The sequence below is a fragment of the Chaetomium globosum genome, genomic scaffold (assembly GCF_000143365.1).
Source record: "Chaetomium globosum CBS 148.51 scaffold_1 genomic scaffold, whole genome shotgun sequence".
NCBI lineage: Eukaryota > Fungi > Ascomycota > Sordariomycetes > Sordariales > Chaetomiaceae > Chaetomium > Chaetomium globosum.
The window spans coordinates 968,982-991,360 of NT_165976.1; the positions used below are offsets into that span (position 1 = coordinate 968,982).

The following is a 22,379-nucleotide window of genomic DNA, read 5'->3' on the forward strand; positions in this document are numbered from 1 at the left end:
GGCGGAGTGGGGGAGAAAGGGCCTGGGGCTTACGTGCACTGGGTGCCGTAGTCGAACTTGATGGGGCTGTCGACCCAGGGGTAGCTTGCGAGGGCTGCTTCCTCTTCGGCGCTGCCCGGCGGTGGGAGGGGTGTTTCGTCGCGGACGATGCTGTTGGTTGGTTCCACGGTGATGAGCTGTGAGTGACGAGGTTCATGGGGGGGTGCACCATCTCAGAAACAAAGGGGCATACTCTTTCCACAACTCTACCAGCTTTCGTCGCGGAGCCCCGGCACCATCCTGTGTGTTGAAAGCATTGCAGGCTACCTTGCACCGGAGGCGGTCGGCTATAAGATCGGAAGTGAAGGCGTAGTACAGCTCACCGGCGAGCATGCGGCGACGGTTCTCGACTAAATCAACGTTGTTTGGATCCATGGTGATCGTTGATCGCCGTTTTCGATATCTCAAAATAGTCACTTGATTTGTTTGCTTGGAATGTTCCTCTGAATCTCCCTTGGCTGTGGCCTGGCGGGGGCGGGGTAGGTCGACTCCGGCAGTCCGGCTTTAGAGTTGCCGGAGCGGTCTCAACTTCCGGGGGGTCCCATACTTGGTGGGATTGCCAAGTCTCACGAAATCAGGGGTTTGGAGAAGCGAGAGCTTGAAAGTAGGTACCCTACCCTCACCAGAAGGCAAGATAAAAGGAAAGAGACTAATATAGGTTTCGCGGGAAGGATTGTTCTTGCATCCGAGTTAAGGCCCAGACCCTCGTGTTCAGCTGAGCAATTTACCTTCCTCCAGAGCAAGAAGTTGGTGTGACCGAGATGGGAAGATCTTTGCAGAAAGGAGAGTGAGGACTTTGTTTCCCGCTCCCGCTCCTGCATGGCTTCAGGTACCCTTCGGTAGCGAGCAGCCGCAGCATCGAACAAATCGAACAAAAATCCCCGTTAGGCCCGGGCCCTGGGCCATGCAGCTCGGGCTCATGTACGAATAGACTCGAGAGGTCCTCGGTAGGCGGTGCTGACAGCTTGTAGAGGCTTTGAGGCTGCAGCCAAGGCTTTTTGGCAGTCATCTCTTAGGCGCAAACGTATCTCGGATTCTCCACTGACTGGCCGCCCGAGAGACGTGAAGACGCAGCGGTGAGGTATCGCCTCTTTACCGAGACTGACAAAAGAAGCTCGCCGTTGCATGGACGCGACGCGTGCTGCAGTACCTGAACTTTCCGCTTCCAGTGAAGGATGACAACAGCCGGTGCCTTATTGGTTCGATGCTACAGGGAAGCCCATGTTGATGCGACAGCTGCACACCAACGTTTTGGATAAAAGCAAGGCGGACCGATGAAAGATCCAGGATATGTCATCCGTCAAAGCCGGGATCAGGGAGTTCAGTGGGTCATAGAATCCTACCAAGACAAGGGGCCAACCGCATCTCATGCCAATTTGCTTGTCATGTTTTCCATCTCTTGACAATGCCACCCCGCCAACGCCAGCCTGCACCCGGCGAGCCTGGCATGGCCTCGTGGTGACGCGGCTCGATCCTGGCGCTCCTAGCGAGCTGTCATCCGCGTATCCCGAGCCCTCCCCCAGTGTCAACCGACGGGATGATCTTTGCTCCACTACCGACGTGGTACTGCAGTTAAGAGGCTGTGCACCCGCCCACCCGTCCTGCCGCCCCATGGAGGAGCCATGGTTAACTGCTGAGTCCGGAATTAAACCCAGCCTGCCGTGCATGTCCGCCGGGGACGGACCAAGAAGCTGGGAGCCGGTTCCGAAAGACGTAGAGATCCAATTGACGGCGAGGAAATCTGCCCGTGGGGAAATTACACTCCGTGTGAGCCTTGGTATAAATGTTGGGCAATCAGCCCGCTTCAATGCTGCCATGACACCCACCATCACCTCTCAACTCAAGACCCGTCTACAGTCGTGTTAGCCGTTCAACCCACCATCAACATGAGAACCTCCCTGCTTCCGGCTCTTGCTGCTGTCAGCCCTGTGCTGGCGGGGTTCGACACCTGGGCGCCCCCGGGACCGTATGATGGTAAAGCCCACCAGATCATAGAGGCAAGACTACAAACGGAAAACTAACTGCTATCCGCGCATAGTGCGAGGCCCATGTCCCATGCTTAACACCCTGACCAACCACGGTTTCTTCCCTCACGATGGCCAAGACATCGACCGGGAGACCACCGAGAACGCCCTGTTCGACGCTCTCCACGTCAACAAGACCTTGGCCAGCTTCCTGTTTGATTTTGCCCTGACCACCAACCCGATCGCCAACTCGACCACCTTCTCCCTAAACGATCTCGGAAACCACAACGTTCTCGAGCACGACGCCAGTCTTAGGTATGGCAATTGATAATGTATTCTGGAGCCATTTCTAACCACGTGCAGCCGCGCGGATGCCTACCACGGAAGCGTCCTCGCCTTCAACCACACCATCTTCGAGGAGACCAAGTCCTACTGGACCGATGAGACCGTCACCCTCAAGATGGCCGCCGATGCGAGATATTATCGCATCAAGTCTTCGCAAGCCACCAACCCGACCTACCAAATGTCGGAACTCGGCGATGCCTTCACCTACGGCGAGTCGGCTGCCTATGTTGTGCTCTTCGGCGACAAGGAGTCCCAGACTGTCCCCAGGAGCTGGGTTGAATGGCTCTTTGGTGAGTCCCCCTTTTTTTCTGCCGCAACACCAACCAAAACTGTTTATCAGCGCTCGATAAAATGAATTGAAGCTAACGGTTCGCGTGTTTTACAGAGAAGGAGCAACTCCCTCAGCACCTTGGGTGGAAGCGTCCGGCCACGTCGTTTGAGTTGAACGATCTGGACAAGTTCATGGCCCTGATCCAAAACTACACCCAGGAGATCGAGGAACCTTCCTGCGAGTCTCGGAAGCAGCGCCGCAAGCCCCGCGGCCCTTCTCACTTTGGCTTCTAATCAGCGAGACAACGGATGCGTGGGGAGAAGGTGTCCGCCGGGCCACCAGTTTCAAGCCTTGGCCGAGCGTTCAAATCAGACGAGGCAGAGCACCTATAAAATAGCATTTCGAAAATCGGTAGATCTTAGTTACATAACGACTGCAGCTCGAAACAATCTAAGAATATCTATCATACAGCCGGAGATCACGGTTGGTGCCTTATTATCTCGCAAGTGAATATCAGTGCAATGCACCCCACCAGATACCACTCTTCGCCGCATAAAGACGTCAATAGTTGTGCCTATGCCTAAATTGGTATTCTGGGATTGTACGCAAACACGTCGTCAGTCTCAAGCAATCACACTCGCATGGAGGCTACTGGAAGCACCCGCGCTCACGCAAGACACGACAGTCTACAATACCACACAACCGCAGTGCAGCCCTCTACCGTCGCACGACCTTTCCCGAAGCGGGAGCCACGCGTTCACCGCTGTGCCACGAGCAACAAGCGCGCAGGGTTAAGACGCGCTGTGCTCGGCTTCCCAGAGGTACCCTCCTCCTTAATTGCACAACGGTCAGTCACTGGACTTGCTGTTGAGGTGGTGGTAGTCGGGTATATGAGCATACCGTTCCGATAGGTCTCCTAACGGGTGCCGTTATCCGTTTTGAGATCTGCGATAGTTGCCTAAGCGATGTCGTCTTTCATACATTCCTATTCTCGCCTCGCAATTTGTGGTGGCTGTCCAAACCTACAGCCCCGGTCCCATCGCCCACACCACCCCCACCACTCCATGGACGGAGTCTGCCAACTGGTCTAAGTCAGATCATTACGAATCCACCAAGTGACGCCCAAATGCCAGATACCCCCGAACCCACCGCCTCACCGCTCATCAAATAAAGCCATCCGCAACGCACCCGGCACCTCCAGTGCCCCAGTCTCCTCCCAACCGCTCACCGACGACTGTACCCGGCACCCAAAAAGGAACCCCACGCCCATCGCAAAGGGAGGTACGTACGCAACGCTCCGTTGGAGACGGGCCCTCACGACCGGAGTAATAACCCCAAACCCCCCGCCTCCGGCGGCCATGCGTGCCAGGGAGTCGTCCCGTCGACCCGCGTCCCCGCCACGCAACCGGGATTGTCCAGGTTCCATCGATAAAGGCTCCATGCTCATCTCAACGGGAAGCTTCCGCCCACAAGGGCACCGCCGGACATCTTGTTTGCCTTGCCGGCTACTACCTTCTTCGGCCGGCTCCGCCCCATACGTCTCGGTTGCAGTTAAGGGTCTGCAGGCTGTTCGGTGCGATGCAAGCGCCATGGCAGGCTTTCTGGGTGGGGGAGATGGAGGCGAAGGCGAGTGGACTTTTGAGCTTTTTGATGTCGCACAAGGGCTCGTCTTCCGAGTCCCAGAGTTGGCGTCAAGGGCTGCTTGATAGCCCCGTGCGGTTGGATCGTTGGGAGCATCGGCGGCAGTGGTTGTTGGTCCCCTGTCGAGGACGGGATCTGGAAGAACGTAGGATTTTACGGGGGGATCGGGGTATTAACCCGTCTCCGGGCGACATGATCTTGCTCTTTTGCTTCCACATTTAAATTGGATGCACAGCCATTTGAGTCCAATGTGTCGGCATCTCGAACTTGACTCCGAACAGGAGCCACATTCCACCCTCTTGGGCTCGTGGGTACGCCTGAATTGGCAAAGCAAGAGTATCCACTTGCCGGGGACCGAGTATATCAGGCCTGTTATCCGTGGTGGATCAGTGGATTCATTGTAGGCAAGGTACCTCAGCTGCTGTTGGTTGCTTTCCCTTCGCTGAGAGTTGATTAAGAACCATGAAAAGAGAAACAGAAGTGAGAAGTATAAGTAAAATGGAAGAGAAGGGAAAAAGAAAGGCCTACCCCATCTAATATCAAAAGTCTGTATGTAGAAATATAGAAATATAGAAATAGAAATATTGTAATGTCCGCCTTTAATGTCAGCCTTGAGTGAAGCAAGGAAAGAAGCCTCGGAGGAACAGGGGTAGGGAAAATAAAAGGAGACAAAGATCTTACCGAGTGTACGCCGGAATAGCTCAGTGGTAGAGCGTGTCACTCGTATGTTTGTCTACATGACAATATTCAACGACATGACAAGGTCCACGGTTCGATCCCGTGTTTCGGCATCCTTTTCTTTTTTCCTTTTTCTTTTCATGAATACAGTATAGTATCTACGCGGCTGCAAGGCTAGCCCAGGGTTCTAACTTAGTTGCGGTCTTGACCGTGGTGGGAACAGCGCAAAGTTGTGTTTGGAGAAATTGTCATCTATCGCAAACCCACCCTACCTACCGAGTGAAACGTTTAGTTTCGTGCTTTCCTCGCCGCACCGTTAGGGTTGTGTCAGACGGGATGGTCACCTGCAACGCTCGCCTGATGCTTTGCTGGATGAGGTCTGATTCACGTCCGCTGGTCTCTTTATTGATCTATTCGCGATCCGTGCCTAGTAGCCCGGATACAACTTGAAGCTCCAAGTTGACCTACTAACAGCCCAAGAACCATGGGGTGTACTGTGAGAAAGGAACGGAGTAAGAGGTAAAAGGCATGAGATGATCTCACTTGACGCCAGAAATTCTGGCGTATCCGAATCTTGCTTCGAAGAGCGTGATAATGATATAGGCAGAAATAGGAGGTTATAGTAATTTTCAACGCATTCTATATTCAAGGGCCACAAGAAAGCTTTTCCAACTCTCTACAACTATCCACACCTAATGGTCCCCCCTTCCCCCGCCGTGGAATTGATCGATTACACTTGTAGCATCGAAAGCAGACTCCGGTTAATCTATCGCCAAAGCATACAAGCTTTATTCAGTCATATCTCAGTGGCATATCACCGCACATTCCGTGGCAACTCCATTTGTTGGCTGCCACCCGTTCACAGTTTCTAGTCATTTGGACTCTACTACCCATACACCGCTACTAATCTGTTCGATGCAGCCCCACGCCAAAATACAGGTCCGACTGGTAATCCAAAATGCTAACTAACTCTGAGATGCAACGTTTGGTCTAGATGTGGATTTCCTGTGGGGCTCGTCGCGGTTTCTGCTCTCCCAGGACCTATGTATTGGGATGCTGTTGAGAGGTCTTGTCAAATTCCACGTGGCTGTGACGTCTGCTGCCGTGGGCACCCAGAACCGTTCCAACCCCTCCTGGGCTTGGACCTGACTGCTTTTGAACCGATAGCACCAGCTTCGGCGTATGTTGAGGTGCGCCTTGCAGCTGAACTTTGTCCCGTGGCCACATGTGCATAGTGAAGGCGTCTCCTGGTTGTATGACATGCTCCCAAACCGATGGAAGTATTATGTCACCGGATGGCCCTATGATGTCGTAACGGCCGTCTTGAACCTGTGGTCCGATATCTTCAACGTGAAGAAAGGCTTCCTTGATGAGCTTCTCGGTGCCCTGTGTAGGTAGGTAACGTTAGCAGGCGCGGTCAAAGTTGTCGTATACTAGGTGTATTGTCGCTCACAGCCCATGTTTGTACCAGATGGTACGGAAAGCTGAACCTCCTTCCAACAGCATCCTTGAACTTAATGGTTGGCACTTCGGTGCCCTTGGAGCCGCTGGGTCGCTTCTCACCGACCCCTGCAACTTCATCCTCGGTCAAGGTAGTCCACTCCGCAAGGAGTTCCTCCACCACCGAAGAAACTCCATAATTCCCGCTAACTGCATACCCTCTGGAGGGTTGCCGGCCAGCAGTGCTCGTTCCTCATTCGGGAAGCCATCTATCTGGACGACTCCTTCAGCCTCCGCCTCATCGTCGGAGGATTTAGCCGTTGTAGGAAGCCCGGAACGTGACTCAACATAAGATAAAAAGACAAGTTCGTACAGCCAATGTGTTGTGTTATCCCTCTCCGAGGCCTCCTTCCAAAGCTGAAGCTGGGTGGACTGAGTTTTGTCAGGGTCTTCGAACACTTCGTCCGTCTGGTCTGTTTCAAAACTTTCCACATGGTTGCCCGCTCCGTCCATGACATCTCGAAGAGACTGGTATGACACTTGGAATAGGTTCTCGGCCTGTTGGCGCAGTAAATCCTTCTCTGCTTCTTGGTCTTGATCGTCGCCATCGAACGGTGTGCCTGAAGGGCTGGGGAAGCGCCTTTCTGATATCAGTATGTGGATAGAATCAGGAAAACGAGCTCTTAGATCTCCCGATTAGGCTTACCCGGCCAGCATTCTTGTCTGAGCAGCCAGAGTCATGATGTAGAGGATCATGTTGATCCCGTTTTGAGGCTCTCGATCTGGTAGAGCAAATGCGTTGTCTTGGACCGCCGAAACAACCACTTCAGAGAGGCAAATCGATTGACTTCTGAAATCATGTCGCGTATTTGTGCGTGGATCTGGTCGATTCTCCGTATCGCGGAACGGACGCGGCGTAGGAGCTTGCGTCTGTACAGCTTACTACCTTTAAGGGCTCTGCGAAGCGCACCAAGAACCATGGACAAGTCGGATACTCCGCGGGCAGTGTCTGATATTTCTTTTGGGGTACCGCGGATTGTCAAAACCAGGTCGTAGATGGCTTTTGAAACTTGGATACCTGCAGTAGCGACGCCGGCGATACCCGCGAGGAGAGATAAGGGATCCATCCTACACCTGGTTGCTAGGGGAAGTGCCAGTGATGTGACGTTGGGGATTGGGGCTTCTGGAATATTTTGCTTGATGCGGGCAGAGCCATAAGGTGTGCAGGTCAAATCCTTGGTTACCTACTTCTAAAATTGTTGCATGCGAGATTGTATATACCTCGCAGGAAAACCACACTAGCCTGCGGCTATGTACCTGAGTTTTGTGGCTGTGTCCTCCAAAACAACCAATGTGCATGCGAGATCTCCAGCGGTGAAGCTGTGCCTCATTGCCATCCTCTCCTTGGGCACTGGGAACGAATCTGACTTGTCCGCCCATTGTTGGGTAATGAAAAGCCCCCGGGTCGCATCAAGACATGGCCAGGCCGCATCAGGGGCTGACTGACACCTGCCGGTATTAATGGCTGGTCGAGTCAACAAATTAGGCATAGTCGTTTACCCACTGCAGCTCCAATAACCAGGGCCCCGGTACATGATGGGCGGGCACCTGATAAATGTCACAGCTCGGCGCCCCTTTCGCTCCCCGCTCGCGATGAACAAAACATGAATTTCGCCATCCGCCTCTCACCCAAAGCTTTGTGACCTCGCCATGGCGCGGATAGTTCTTACTTTTGTTTGCTTGCTCTGGGCCTTGGTCCCAATTTCATTTGCCACAGAGGGAGAGGGAGAGGACAAAGGAAAAGGAAAGGGAGGTGGCGGGCCGGTCACCACCATCCACAGAGATGTCGCCATTGTCGGTGGAGGCGCTGCTGGCTCCTATTCTGCCGTGAGATTGCGAGAGGACTTTGGAGTGAGCGTTGTTGTAATCGAGAAGGACAACAAATTGGTAGGTTAAATTGCCCAGCCTTGTTTATGTTGACCACCTCAATTTCGAAAGCGCTGACGGTTGTGCCCTTTTGTTACAGGGGGGGCACGTCAATACTTGGGTTGATCCGGCCACGGGGAGGGGTTTCGATGCGGGTGTCCAAAACTGGATCGAGATCAATAATGCCTCATCCTTCTTTGAACGTTTCGGCGTAGCAGTGCAGCCCAATGTCCGCTCGGTGCTGGATCAGCACTTCATCGACTTCGCAACCGGCGCTCGACTGACCAACTACACCCCCCCTCCGACGGCCGACCGCTCTGCGGCTCTGAAAAGGTATCTTGCAGCAGCCGAACGGTTCCTTCCCATTCTTGAACCCGGATGGTGGAACTTCCCCCAGCCCAGCGAGATTCCAAGTGATTTGCTTTTGCCCTTTCGCGACTTCGCGGCCAAGTACAACCTAACAGCCGCCCTCCCCCAAATCTTTGCTACTACTGGATTCGGAAAGCATAACTTTATGGATTCCTTGACCCTCTTCTTTATGCGCAGCTTCGACGTCAGCATGGCGAGGACGTTGCTGGGACTCGAGGCCAACTTTGTTCCTGTTTCTCGTAGGAACCAGGACCTTTACGACGCCATATTGACCTTTCTCGGTCCGGATGCGCTCACCAGAAGTACTGTCACGGATGCAAAGAGATGGGATGGCAAGCGAGGTGTTACCCTGGAGGTTTACAATTGGGCAACCGGTGCCACCACGCGGGTGATTGCCAAAAAACTTCTCTTCACCGTTGCTCCCACAGAGGAGAACCTGGAGCCATTCAACCCAAACGGCGACGAAAAGGAGGCCTTCAGCGGCTTATATTACAGCAGCAGCGTTGTGGGCATCGTTTCCCACCCGTCTCTCCCGCTCCAAGCGTCCCTCGTCAACACACCAGAGGCGGCGCAGCCGGCCAACTGGGCTGCCGCTGCTCCTTCGTCTCCCTTCAATACACGGTTCGAGAACTACCCCAACTCGACCTACTATCGCGTCATTGCGGTTGGAGATCAAAAATTCAATAAAGAACAAGCAAGAGATGTCATTCAAAGCGCCTTTGATAGAATGGTCGCGGCAGGAACTCTACAACAGACAACACCACTCCAGAACTTAACATTTCACCTTCTTGAGCCGCACGGGCCGGTGAGCGCATCTGCATCAAGGCTGGCGGTTGACACTGGCATTATTCAGAAGCTCAACGGGTTGCAGGGGAAGCGGTCAATATGGTACACGGGTGCCGCATGGAGTGTGCATCTGACAACCAGCCTGTGGAGGTTCACTGATACGGTATTGCCGAAGGTGGTAGCAAGTTTGTAATGTGAGAATCATCCCAGCGACAGTACTAGAACCGCATCGCGATTTCCCTTGGCTGGTCGAATGACAACTGCTTTGTGGTGCGCGGGTACGGTCCCTGGGTCGCATTGAGGCCATGGTGTGAGTGGGCTGGTGAGTGGATTGGTGGCCGGGGTTGAAGAGAAGACCTCTCCAGCAGCCGCTCGCCACAAGGCTTAGGCTGCAGGATAGGTAGGGGCGGGGAATCGAATACCCCGCAGCTAGACTGATTTATTGGCTGGAACTGGGAGGGTGTTTTCAGCGCGCCGCTTGAAAGCTTGTCTGGGTGTCTCTCCCCCGTGCCGCCAACTCCAGAAATCTGCATCTCATAACCAGCCCAAGAGCGGATATATTATTATTATTCATACTCCGCTATGCCCTAGGGCGTGCCGGACCCTCAGCTATTTAGTGTACAGGAAAACCGTGCCCTCCCGGGCCGGGTGAAAAACCCATACCAACAATCAAGGAACGATGCGTTCTGGTGAGTCTGCGTATACAAAGAGAGGAGGCCTCCTGGCCTCCGAACGGGGGCGCTTCAGGCCGCCGCTTCCAGCTCGAGCCTCCTGGCTAAGTTGTACATCGGCACCTTCCCCGAGCCCATCAGCCAGTCGAGGACTCTCCTCGCGAGCCGTGCAGTCGTGGGATTGATGCCGTGTAGAACAGAGTAAAAGTCCCGTCGTGTCCGAATTCCAGTTCTCTCCCATCTTCGAGTCAACGGTGGGGCCAAACACCACACTACCAGGTGTTCGGCAGTCTCTCGTCCCTCGCCACACTCGCAGGCAGGAGTCAGAACCTCCGGGACTCCCCGTGTAAACAAGAAGCCCCGTAAGCCTATTGCTCCCGTCTGGATTTGAATCAGCAGTGAGCTCTTTGCCTTGCTGAGACCGTCGTGCCTCCTTAGGGTTTCGTTCCGGAATAGCGTCTCCTGCTGATGGTCAAAGTCGTCCGCCGGCCTGGTGATTGCCCTGCCGTCCTGTTCCTTTAACCACCTCGCTTTCCAAGCTTCTTCTACTACCCTGTTCGTATCAACGGTTCCCCCCGTCCAGCGCATGACCGTGTCCGCGGCTCTCTCCACCGCCGTAGGCCCTTGAGGTCCTAAGGTTCGTGGTCGGCCCCTGTTGCCCCTCCTCGAGCTAAGTCTCTGCTGTATCTTGCGGCAGGCGGTGAGGACAACGCTCGCCGCCGTCTTCTTGCCACCTCGACCGTCGTCCAGATCGGGTCGTTGGAGTCGGTTTTCGAAATCTGCAAGCCGTTTGTTTAGGTACAAGTCCAATGGTGGTACCCATGTCTCTGTCTCGAGGTTACGGATGGGAACTTACATAAATACTGAGATTGGGATCTGTGTATACAGGAGATCGGGTACGGACCGGTGAAGGAGATACCGAGGATACCCGATAGGTTCCTGCATGGTCACTCAAACCTGGTATGGAGATCAAGCTTATCTCCGCCCCGTGTTTGCTATGAAGGTGCTTGGCTTGAAGCCATTTCTGTGGCCTTGACACCTAGGGACCTACCTACCACAACATCAGTGCATGCCAGGTTTCTATCCCAGTTACTGATTCCAATGCACTCTTCAGTGTCATTGTGTCTCGGCGTGTATATTTTAACAAAGCAGAGAAACAAGCCGCGCTATCGATTGTAATGGTCTCAACGACCCTCCTCGTTTTCACCGTTCTCCCCGATCTCCTCATCTGCGTCCTGGTCGGTACCCTGTTCCCCTATCTCATCCTTCCTCATCTTTGCTTCAGCGCCTTTGTCCTAAATGTACCAGTCCTCATCGGGCTCAAAAGCCTCAATACTGCTGCTCTGACAAAGCGCAAGGCTTTCTAGGAAAGCGGGGTCGTACTTGTCCTCTTGGATAACCGCGTCCACGTCAGCGCCCATATCGATCAAATGTTTGATAGCTAACCGCTGTTTGTTCAACAGAGACCCGTCCCTTTGCTCTCTCGCTATGGGTGCCAAAGCAGAGACGTAATCTCCTGTGCGGATGTGACCAACCTACTTCAGGACCCTGTCCTGTTAGGGTTCAGCTTCGGTTGAAGGTAATCTCTCGAGGGTGCTTAGGTTCGGTGCAGCCAAAGGGTGCACAACAAAGGCTTGTCTCAACCGTAAGCTTCCGAGCTTGTAGCGAACTGTAGTTGTGATTGCTAACTGGAGAACTCCCAGAGCTCTCCAGAACGAGTGACTATATACTTCCTAATTCCTGGGTGCTCAGTCTGCTCAATCACTGAGCACACTGAGCACATTGCTCTCCTTGCTCAGTCGCTGAGCATACTGAGCAGCCGCTGATTGGCTGTACTAACGATTGGTCTGGGTCGTCCTGTGCCCCACTCTTGTGCATTCAGCATGGTGGTTTGTGACAGCGGAGCGGGAGGTTCACATCCGCTCCTTGGTCGATCAGCAGCTTAACTACAGCTGCATCCGAACGGTGAGCAGCAGCTACCAGGGCGGAGCCGTATCCTCCAACCGTAGGTTGTGCGTTCACTCGAGCTCCTTGTTTTAGAAGGTACTCCAAAATGTCAAGTGCGTCATCCCTTTCAGGTGAAAACATACTATCCGTAACCGCGGCGATGAGGGCGGTGCCGTATCTCCCCGTTTTCAGCTCCAGGTTGACGTCAGCGCCGTTCTCGACCAACAGCACCACCATCTCTAGCCTGGGTTCAAGGCTGGCCGGCGGTCTTTTTATGGCCGACACAAGCGCAGAACCGTCAGGACCTGTCTTAAGTACCTAACATGTCCACGATGGCGCCGTTGTCGATTAGATGTTTCATGATGCGTAACACGCGGTCCACTCCGTCAGGAAATCCCCGCATGGCTGCTGATAAGGCAGACCCATATCTGCTCCCGGCTTGTAGGTTCACATCGGCTCCGCACGCCACAAGCAGCTCGACCATTTCCACAGATCCATACTGCGCGGCGGCATTGAGGGCAGACCCAGCTTCGTTTTCAGCCGGCAGGTTCACATCGGCTCCGCGGGCCACAAGCAACTCGACCACCTCAAAGCATCCACTGCATGCCGCGGCAAAGAGGGTAGACTCATTGTATCTTCCGGCCCGTAGGTTCATATCGGCTCCGCGGGCCACAAGCAACTCAACCACCTCCACAGATCCACAGCGTGCCGCGGCAATGAGGGCATATCCATATTCGCCTCCAGGCTGTAGGTTCAGATCCGCTCCGCGGGCCAGAAGCAACTCGACCATTTCCACAGATCTCTCGTACGCCGCGACAATGAGGGCAGACCCAAACCCTCCATAAATGCTTCTTTCTTCGAGGGGCATGTCGATAACGGCACCTTGATCGATGAGAAACTCGACCGTTCCGGGATCTCCTTGCACGACTGCCTCAGCCAGGGCACTCCCAACTGTGCCGGCTCGGGTATTGATGTCAGCACCCCGGTCGATCAGCAGTTTCGTAATTGAAAGATCCCCCCCAGCATGCGGCAATCAGAGGAGTGGCATAGTTTCCGCAGGTCACGATCATATTGACGTCAGCGCCGTGATCAATCAAATCCCGCAAAATGCTTTCGCGGCCCCCCCAGCAGGCCGCTATCAGGGGCGAGCCATGGCGACAGAAACCGGAATTTTCCTCATTGACATTGGCGCCCCTTTCGATCAATAGCCTCACCATCTCCTCTTTTGCTCGCCATGCAGTTTCCGATAGCGTGAATCCGCGATTTTTGCTTTGCCTTGTCCGCGATTGTCGGTCTGTCTCGCCAGCAGACCGGTGCCACCCTCGAAGTGAGCTGTCACATGCAGCCATGAGCATCTTGTCCAACGCACTCTGTCCGTCTCCTGGAAGGAGATCCGGATCGAAAAGCAGGGCCTTGAATAGAGACACAAAACCTTGATAGGCAGCAAAGGCCATCAAGCTAGAATGTGCGCTGGGTGCCGACCATATCGATATATTCTCGTATACGCGGGTGTATAAGCCGCGGTAATGGCCTGCTTCTTCCGGGAAGGGTACCAGTGCCATGCCTCGAACGCCTGGGCTGCACGTTGCAAGTGATAATGATTCCTACTCCCAGCATTAATTTGAAATAACTTGTCGGCATGTCCAATCCAACAGGGCGAATAAAAGAGCAACGCGTACGGTCCTAGAGCCTCGGTCCACATCCTGACTTTAGAGTTCGTGTCGTAGTAGTGTCCTGGAATTTCTGCAGCCGCCAGCGCCAGCATTCTTGGCTGTTAAAGATAGTGAAGGCAACAACTGAACATCAGCTCATGACCGCTCGCCTCGAGGCTGGGCGATTTAAGCTCCTTGAGCTCCGCGGGAAGTTTGTTGCCTCGAAGGAAATCTTTGACGGACTGGTGCATAAACTGCACTTCAGTGGTGAGATGAATCCCAATTCTGAACTCCCGATCAGTCTCAGCGACCTCAACAAGTCCGCGGCACAGATTCAGAACCCGAATCTTCATCTGTTCACGGGTTCTGACCAAGCCCTGGGCACCAGGTTTTGAACCCAAGGGGGTTACGACAGATGCAACTCCCATAATCTCCATCAGCTCCTCGATCGAAAGAGGCCTTGCCGCAACCAAAACGATCTGTAGCATGCGCATGGCCTCTGGGCGATCATCCTCCTTGACTTTCTGCAGACAACTGAGGAATAGCTCCCAGAGGTCGGCGGGCGTGGCGGAGAGTATATCGAAAATGGTGCCTGCTGGTTCATAGTCGTTCATTGCGGCCAACAGCTCCTTGACGACCAGCTTGACCCACAGGAAGACGCCCTGCGCCTTGAACAATATGTCTTCCGCTATACTCGGCACCATGAGCTCGTAACCCATGCCCGGACAGCTCTCCGCAGTCTTGCTAAGCTCGGTCGAAACGTAGGCCCTGATGTCCGCAAAATTGCACTTTCCCAGGTCGATTGTCGTCCATTTGGCTCTGTGGTTGATGAAATTGTTGGGCCTGCTTGACAGACAGATCCTCAGGCTTCCGTCTTGGGATCCCAACAGTTGTGACTCCAAGAATTCAAACATTGACGATGGAAGGAAGCCCTCGCCCTCGTCAAGAGCGTCGATGTAGATAAGCCCAGTCAGTCCCGGCGATCGCACGGTGACTTCAAACATCTGCATCAACGTCTCCCTCGTCCACTCCACCACCCGAACCCGAGTATTTATCATCACTTTCATGTCGAAGTAGAACGGTTTGAGGCGCCGGTAGAGGATGGGGTCTTGCCGGAGTAGCTGATGAAGGAGGGTGCGAAGCATGGCTTCTACGGATTTCTCCATGGCGGCGCCTCTGGCGTTGAAGAAGAAGCCACACACGACATGGTGTGGGTCTGTATTCTTTCTGGATTCCTCCCTTTGAATGAGCTGTTTCATCAAAGTGGATTTTCCGCAACCTGCCTTACCCTTTATCAAGAGTTTTCCGTTGCCACAGGACTTCCATTCTCGATACTCTTTCGACGACTGAACCCAGTCGTAGGTAGCTTTGTACGCGATTTCGACTCTGTTCTCGCCTGCTTGCATCTCTGGATATGAGAGCATCCTGGGGATATCTATGAGAAATGTCAGTAACTACCGAAGAAGGAGAAAGCTACCAAGTGTCTCACCAAGCCGTTGTTCCTCTTCATCTCCGTGCAGTTCCTCCTCATCTTCGCTCAGTTCCTCCTCGTCTTCGTTCAGTTTCTCTTCATCCTCGTTCAATTTCTGTTCACGGCTGACCGAGTGGGGGCTCGAGTGGCTTTGGACTGGTCCTGTTTTGTTAGTGAAGGGTCTAAATACATGCATACCTACCTAGGTATGCTCCTCACCAGCGCATGTTTCGGCGCCTCCACGCGCGGAAAGAATAGCCTTTACACAGTCGGTCATAGCCATTTTTGTAGCGGACATGTTCAGGTAGTTGTGGGTGTGTCCGGCCGCAAGTCGCATTTGCTTCCAGTCATCCACGGCGATATCGCCAATCGCCACGTCTTCGTCAAAGCTCCAATACTTTTGCGAAGCTTGACCTCCATACTTCTCTTGAAGGCGGGCGTGGACCAGATTTGAGCTCCTTGCCATGCTCTCAAAGGCACCGACAAGAGTTTGGGGTTTTGCCGCGATGCCTATAGCCCGCCCTAAACCTGTGCCAATGCTCACAACGCACGCCGCCTCTCGATCCGGTATTGATTTGTCTGCTTCGGCGATGACCTCCTCACAGGGGTTGTTGTACCGAAACCCAGCATCGATGAACTCGATCTGGTCCCGGCCGCATGTGACCGGTGGAAAGAAAGTCTGGGTGGCTGACGTAGCTCTGGCTACTTTCCATATCTTGCAGTCCTTCCATGCTGGCTCGGCTTCGTAGGTTTTGAAGAGCGTGGGTCCGGCGCCGATGTTGGCCTTTGTCATGGCTAGAACCACGGTCCGAGGGCCAGTGAGATCCACGAATACAGCGTCCTTGCCGCCACCGACCGGACGATCGGTATTTTCCAGTGCCTGACACACTGCTTCGGCAAGGTTCGTGCCCGAATACTTGGAAGTCGAGACGAATTTCGAAGGAGACCGCTCCTCGGCGTGAATGACAGTTCGGAAATCTTGTTATACCGTAAGCGCTGCTTCCACAGACATCCTCAGTCTCCCAAGGAGGATGGCAATGATCCTGGAACATCTGTCAGCTTTGTTGATACATGCAAAAGGAGGATTCAGCGTCAAAGTACCCCCCAGTTCCGGTCCCGCCAGTGATATCAAAATACTCGCATGGAGAAGGGGCCGACGGCAATCCAAGAGACTTTTGAATCTCGCCCATCAGCTTCTCCAGGATCATGAGAGACGAATAACCTCGGATTCCGCCACCATCTTGTGAGGGTTTGTAAGCATGCTTGAAAGTATTTCTTTTCTTAAAATGCTGGCTAGACGTACCCAAGGAAAGTATAGACTTTTTCGCAGAACTCGAACCTCGTGGTCCGTAATCTGAATCCCGGGCAATGTCCTCTCCCTGTCTCGATGAGGCCTGGCCTGCTTCTCGTGGGGCTCCCGGACCACCAACTTGGTCTCACGTTAGCCGATGATGATCACCTTCTAGTCCTTTAAGTAAATAGCTTACCGACTTCGGGATCTTCCAGCTCATACAAGACTCTCTCCGCCATGGTGAGAAGTATTTCCCGAGCATACGCGGCGGCCACGGCTGCCGCATATCCCTGCCACTCTTTGCTTTTATGCGAATCGGAGTAGTCAGAAATTCCTCGAATGACGAGACAGGGGAAGACGTCAATGAGACCAGCCGCCTCCATCTCAAAGCAAACGGAATTGTAGTGTTTGGCGCTGATTTTATCCCTCATCAACCCAGACATCATGACAAGATCTCCGGACAGGATGGTGCTATAATGAATTCGAACCTCGTGAGGACGGTCGCGATCTGGCCGTTCCACTTCTTGAAGATGATCATGCGAGCTGCAGACAGTCTCTTTTGGATGATAGTATTCGGCTCGAAAGAGTCGGTCCGGGGTGGAAGGGCGCGTGTAAAGGTCCCTGATTCTTGGGAATTCGGCAAAGCGTCGCAGGTGATTAGCAAAGAAGTCCTCGGTCCCTTCTGAAGCTCTTTGGTATCGGTCTTGTACTTTGTCAACAACCTTCAACAGCAAATCGGGGGGCTTGTTGAGCGTCCGGGCGATCTCAGTCCCCTCGGGGAGCTGGTTTCCCAGATCGTACTGCACCACGGCTGGCCCGCTTTCCGGTGCCCCAACCACAACATCCCCGAGCCGTACGTCGTGGCCAGGAAGGCGTGAGACGCCTCTTCCAATCCCTCCCAGCAAGCCAACTCGTATGTTCTTGAACGCCAGGCATATTCTGCTAACAATATTTGCGATGGCCACCTTCCCCTTTGCTCCTCTGGGCGGTCCCACGATTGCAACATTGTGGTAGCCAATCTTCCCCAGCGTGTATTCATTGTCGTCCCCAAAGCGCATTGGAACCGCTTCATGGTGCTCATCTAGCATGGCGGTTATCGCGTGCATTTTGAGCGGCTTGACGTAGATGAACCCGACGGTGTAGGCATCAGCCGTGAGCCGAATCTTGGTCGTCATGGTGGATGGTGGAAGCAGTGAAAGTCGATGAGTCTCTTGATTGTGTGCGAGCCTTCGAATAGCTCCCTGGTCCTTTTCATTTAGAGCTAGGATGTCGTGGCGAAAGAGAAACTCACCCAAGGCCAAGGGATCTACTTTCGCCTTCAGATACCTAGGTAGGGACCTACGGTATCAGTTTCTTCTACAGCCTCGCTGGCTTGCCGTTAGCGGTCTAGGTAGAGAGAAGAGTTCGGCGACCTTTGGTCAACTCAAGCCCATGGTTATATCCGCTCTTGGAAGGCCCAGAACAAGTGCTTGCGGATTGTGGCGGGAGCCTTTAAGTCTACCCTCATCCGTAACCTCGAGACAGAGACATGGGCACCACCATTGGATTTGTAATCACCTAAACAAACGGCTTGCAGATTTCGAAAACCGACTCCAACGACCCGATCTGGACGACGGTCAAGGCGGCAAGAAGACGGCGGCGAGCGTTGTCCTCACCGCCTGCCGCAAGATTCAGCAGAGACTCAGCTCGAGGAGGGGCAACAGGGGCCGACCACGAACCTTAGGACCTCAAGGGCCTACGGCGGTGGAGAGAGCCGCGGACACGGTCATGCGCTGGACGGGGGGAACCGTTGATACGAACAGGGTAGTAGAAGAAGCTTGGAAAGCGAGGTGGTTAAAGGAACAGGACGGCAGGGCAATCACCAGGCCGGCGGACGACTTTGACCATCAGCAGGAGACGCTATTCCGGAACGAAACCCTAAGGAGGCACGACGGTCTCAGCAAGGCAAAGAGCTCACTGCTGATTCAAATCCAGACGGGAGCAATAGGCTTACGGGGCTTCTTGTTTACACGGGGAGTCCCGGAGGTTCTGACTCCTGCCTGCGAGTGTGGCGAGGGACGAGAGACTGCCGAACACCTGGTAGTGTGGTGTTTGGCCCCACCGTTGACTCGAAGATGGGAGAGAACTGGAATTCGGACACGACGGGACTTTTACTCTGTTCTACACGGCATCAATCCCACGACTGCACGGCTCGCGAGGAGAGTCCTCGACTGGCTGATGGGCTCGGGGAAGGTGCCGATGTACAACTTAGCCAGGAGGCTCGAGCTGGAAGCGGCGGCCTGAAGCGCCCCCGTTCGGAGGCCAGGAGGCCTCCTCTCTTTGTATACGCAGACTCACCAGAACGCATCGTTCCTTGATTGTTGGTATGGGTTTTTCACCCGGCCCGGGAGGGCACGGTTTTCCTGTACACTAAATAGCTGAGGGTCCGGCACGCCCTAGGGCATAGCGGAGTATGAATAATAATAATAATATTTATGTAAGTTCGACGTCAACCCAACAAGGTACGTCGCGAGCCGACTTCCCTGTTGGGTGGGTGCTTGGAATTCTCGTATTCCGACCAACTCCACCGAGAGTGGCACCTCCGCCGAGAAAGGGGCCCGCTGTTCATCTCTACCGGCCCCATTGTTGACATCAGAGCATAAACGCACCGATCGATGCAATTACCTGGTTTAGGCTATGTGATCTGCTCATCACTATGTAAACGATCTCTCGAGAAATGTATAAAGTTTGTCGCCATCATCCGTTGAAGGTCGTCTTTCTTTCTCAACCTTCTCAGCACTCATCTTCTCTCACACAAACACACACTCGCTCCCTACCCAAGTACTTTACCAACATATCTAACTACCCGAACTCCCCAAACAAACATCAACATGCGTTTCACCTTCGCCGCTACCGCCATTCTGTTCGGCGCCGCCCTGGCCGCCCCGGCTCCCCAAGCTGAAGCGCCCGAGATCCATGAGACGGTCAGCATCAAGGACTTCTACGCCCGCAAGTCCCACCTCGTTAACGGCACCCTCGACGGCCCCGTCGACTCGGTAACCTTCAAGATCATCGCCAGCCGCGAGGAAGGCACCATCGGCGTCACCTGTACAGCCATCGCCGCCGAGGGCGAGGACTCGATCAAGTTTAAGCCCGAAAGCTACAACTGTGACGGCGTCAAGGACACCTGGGACCAGTACCGCTTTGAGGTTGCCGAGATCTCTGAGCAAAACGTGTACACGATCATGGTCATCCACCAAACTGCCCCTGCGTAGGTTAACTTAGCTCCTTTTAGCATTTTAACACGGCTGGCTGACTTCATGTGCTCTGTAGCTTCGGCTTCTGGGGCAACGCCGATGTCCCGACTTACTGCCGTGCCGGTGGCAACAGCTCGATGATCTGCGGGCAGGTCGCCGAGGTCACCGCTGATCTCCATCTCTAGATGCAAGATTCAAGATAGAATTTCGCTCTGAGCAGCGACTACACAGTAACAATGATTAGCCTCTTTGCTTCATTCATACATACAGAAGACTACCGTGGTTTAATACCCTATCTCGGATTGTGCACCTTATTCTCTAATGACCCAGCTAGGCCGGGTTTGGTACTGTCAATCGTCAAGGCTGCCACACCTGTCAGAATATCGGGGTGGAGGCTTCGGATATGAAGAAAACGGGGCATGTTTAGCTTAACCATCACTTCTCATTTCGACGGGTAAAAACCCCAAGGGGACCCACATGTCGGAGTCTGAACGAGGACACACCGAAAAATACAACGGACGCGGAACAAGCGCGGACAACAACCATACTTGATTGCCTGATTGGACCAGTGAATCCCGTATTCTGACAACACCGCTCATATACGCACGTCATCCTTGCCCTGCGCCCCGAGCTCACATTCGTCGGCAGTCGCATCAAGTGGGAGTTCTTTCCGGGGCTTCGTTCGTCTCCGGTCTTTAGCGCTGCCGCGCGACATTATCTCCGATCCGTACATGTCCTCGATCGAGTAGGTAGGTGGATGACGGGCCGAGGATACTGTGCACGAGTGGCCGAAATGCGACGCAGCATGTAGCCACAATGCCTACCTGGAGCGAAAGGCTGCCATGGAGATAGGCTGATTAGAAGAGTCCTTCTGAAGCAAGGACGGGAAAATAGGCCGGCTCGCAATGTCCAGAAAGGAACGTTAATGTGATATGTCTCGTCTTTCTAATTGCTGCTGCCAGGTTGTCTTCACGCCCAGCTCCACGGCACTACGAATACACCTAATCGGCCCAATATCTCACATTGACGGGTTACGCGAGCCATTTACAAAGAGTTTTGCTATCCGGGCTGTGACATCTGGCCATCCGGGCTGTGTCCCACTTTCCCGGCTAATCAGACAACACGTATTTATGCGAGCATTCACGGGCAAACCAACGCTACAGCACCAGCCACCGCTTAGGTCGGGTTCGCTCAAGCGGCGCACCTTGGGCCCACCACACCAACCATCTGGTGTGGGACAAGTCCAATCTCCTATTTCCAATTAACAGCGCCCATCAGAACCAGAAATAGACGGGGGCGGACGAAAACGGAGCAGAATCACGGCGTCCACCACGTCTCTTCTTTGCCGCGGGCGGCGGAGGGCCCGATGCTACCATAATCGTATCTTGAGTACTCTGCTGAGATGCCGCCGGCAGCGCCAATTTGTCCTCGTCCTCCTCAAATTCCGACCGATTTCGACGAATGCTCTGCTTCACGGGTCTCGGCGCCGGGTTCTTGGACTTCCGAGGTGCCTTTGCCTTTGGCTGAGGGGCACTTGACGATGGGGGCTGGTTCTCCTCGCGGTAGGCGATGGGCTTATTGCGCGTGCGGCATCGTAGAGTCTTCACAATTTCGGGGTCCTTGATGTTGAGTAGCGTATTGGGGATATTCTTTTTGTCGCTGTAAGTCAGTATAAATCAGGGAAATAAGGGTGACAAGACTAACCAGCGGCTGCCGCAACCACCAGCGTGGATGAATGTGCTCCTTTGTGAGCGGCTGCTGGCCCTTCATGAGCTCGAGGATCTTATGGCTGCAAGGGAGGCGGTACTGCTTAGTGAAGCTACCGGTACAAGGCGGGAGATTGCTGTTGCTGCTGTTGCTGCTCAGCAGCGTCAGGCTCTTCGATCGGCGCCTCCATCGTGATTGGCAGCGGCGATGGCGGGTGGCGGTGGTCTTGGTCATGGTGAGGGCAAAGTGGGGCCGCGGATGGGAATGTACGATTAACGCAAAATCTCCGGCACAAAATACGTGTTATCTGATTGGCCAGAGAAGTGGGACACAACCCAGATAGCCAGATGACACAGCCCGGATAGCAAAACTCATTCGACACCCATACGACCTAGCACAGTGCCTACAACACCACGCTCAACCGGTCCACGAGGAATCACAAGCAGGAACCCATTCTCCTCACCCGTTGGCGGCCTAAACACGTTGGCAAATAAAGAAAAAAAACCCGGCACAGCCCCAGAAGCATCCGGATCATGAGGCAACCGAGCCACCGGCCACCCTTGAAGCACCGCCGAACTCGACCACAACCCACGCCGAGCCAGTGCTTACAATTTCAAGCCCAGATATGACTTCCTTCGAGCTGGCTAACTGGGCTAACCACCAACAAGATACCGATCACATCGACGACGGTTCAAACGCAGAGCAGTTGTTGGAAGATCAACTCGCTCCGGTGGACACCACTCCAACAAGAAAGAGAAAGAAGCAAACTTCTCCGGAGCCGATCCGAAGCAAAAGGTCTACAGCGGGAAAAAAGAGGGCGCGACTGTACGATTAGACGCTAGTCGGACTGGAGAAATCACACTTCCTTACTTTCCCAGCATTCGTCAAAATAACCATCATGAAATGCAAAAAACACAATTACATCGTTGACTCCGCTATGGGGCC

At 53.9% G+C, this 22,379-nt stretch overlaps 8 protein-coding genes and 1 non-coding gene across 9 annotated transcripts; 4 read left to right on the top strand and 5 right to left on the bottom strand.

Annotated features, from left to right (window-relative positions):
- Positions 1-29: 29 nt before the first annotated feature.
- On the bottom strand, positions 30-414 carry CHGG_00318 (uncharacterized protein; the record flags this gene model as incomplete). Its single annotated transcript, XM_001219538.1, has 2 exons — positions 30-150; positions 233-414. 2 exons carry the CDS (start codon positions 412-414, stop codon positions 30-32), a joined length of 303 nt encoding a protein of 100 aa, XP_001219539.1.
- Positions 415-1,925: 1,511 nt separating this feature from the next.
- Positions 1,926-2,912, top strand: CHGG_00319 (uncharacterized protein; the record flags this gene model as incomplete). Its single annotated transcript, XM_001219539.1, has 4 exons — positions 1,926-2,013; positions 2,078-2,216; positions 2,367-2,638; positions 2,734-2,912. The coding sequence occupies 4 exons, from the start codon at positions 1,926-1,928 to the stop codon at positions 2,910-2,912; spliced, it is 678 nt and encodes a 225-aa protein (XP_001219540.1).
- A 559-nt stretch (positions 2,913-3,471) lies between these two features.
- On the bottom strand, positions 3,472-4,454 carry CHGG_00320 (uncharacterized protein; the record flags this gene model as incomplete). The annotated part of the gene is made up of 4 exons (XM_001219540.1): positions 3,472-3,483; positions 3,601-3,694; positions 3,909-4,185; positions 4,418-4,454. The coding sequence occupies 4 exons, from the start codon at positions 4,452-4,454 to the stop codon at positions 3,472-3,474; spliced, it is 420 nt and encodes a 139-aa protein (XP_001219541.1).
- Positions 4,455-4,950: 496 nt separating this feature from the next.
- On the top strand, positions 4,951-5,051 carry CHGG_11131. Its single transcript has one exon. It is a non-coding gene; the product is annotated as a tRNA-Thr (tRNA).
- A 928-nt stretch (positions 5,052-5,979) lies between these two features.
- On the bottom strand, positions 5,980-7,134 carry CHGG_00321 (uncharacterized protein; the record flags this gene model as incomplete). The annotated part of the gene is made up of 4 exons (XM_001219541.1): positions 5,980-6,324; positions 6,392-6,513; positions 6,597-7,018; positions 7,085-7,134. 4 exons carry the CDS (start codon positions 7,132-7,134, stop codon positions 5,980-5,982), a joined length of 939 nt encoding a protein of 312 aa, XP_001219542.1.
- Positions 7,135-8,088: 954 nt separating this feature from the next.
- CHGG_00322 (uncharacterized protein) lies at positions 8,089-9,652 on the top strand (the record flags this gene model as incomplete). Its single annotated transcript, XM_001219542.1, has 2 exons — positions 8,089-8,325; positions 8,405-9,652. 2 exons carry the CDS (start codon positions 8,089-8,091, stop codon positions 9,650-9,652), a joined length of 1,485 nt encoding a protein of 494 aa, XP_001219543.1.
- Positions 9,653-10,202: 550 nt separating this feature from the next.
- On the bottom strand, positions 10,203-17,666 carry CHGG_00323 (uncharacterized protein; the record flags this gene model as incomplete). Its single annotated transcript, XM_001219543.1, has 12 exons — positions 10,203-10,909; positions 10,987-11,069; positions 11,436-11,493; positions 12,221-12,316; positions 12,396-13,028; positions 13,447-13,655; positions 13,757-13,784; positions 13,893-15,164; positions 15,219-15,362; positions 15,420-16,178; positions 16,504-16,629; positions 16,688-17,666. 12 exons carry the CDS (start codon positions 17,664-17,666, stop codon positions 10,203-10,205), a joined length of 5,094 nt encoding a protein of 1,697 aa, XP_001219544.1.
- A 1,695-nt stretch (positions 17,667-19,361) lies between these two features.
- On the top strand, positions 19,362-19,912 carry CHGG_00324 (uncharacterized protein; the record flags this gene model as incomplete). The annotated part of the gene is made up of 2 exons (XM_001219544.1): positions 19,362-19,741; positions 19,804-19,912. 2 exons carry the CDS (start codon positions 19,362-19,364, stop codon positions 19,910-19,912), a joined length of 489 nt encoding a protein of 162 aa, XP_001219545.1.
- A 1,089-nt stretch (positions 19,913-21,001) lies between these two features.
- Positions 21,002-21,668, bottom strand: CHGG_00325 (uncharacterized protein; the record flags this gene model as incomplete). The annotated part of the gene is made up of 2 exons (XM_001219545.1): positions 21,002-21,376; positions 21,432-21,668. The coding sequence occupies 2 exons, from the start codon at positions 21,666-21,668 to the stop codon at positions 21,002-21,004; spliced, it is 612 nt and encodes a 203-aa protein (XP_001219546.1).
- Between the last annotated feature and the right edge of the window lie 711 nt (positions 21,669-22,379).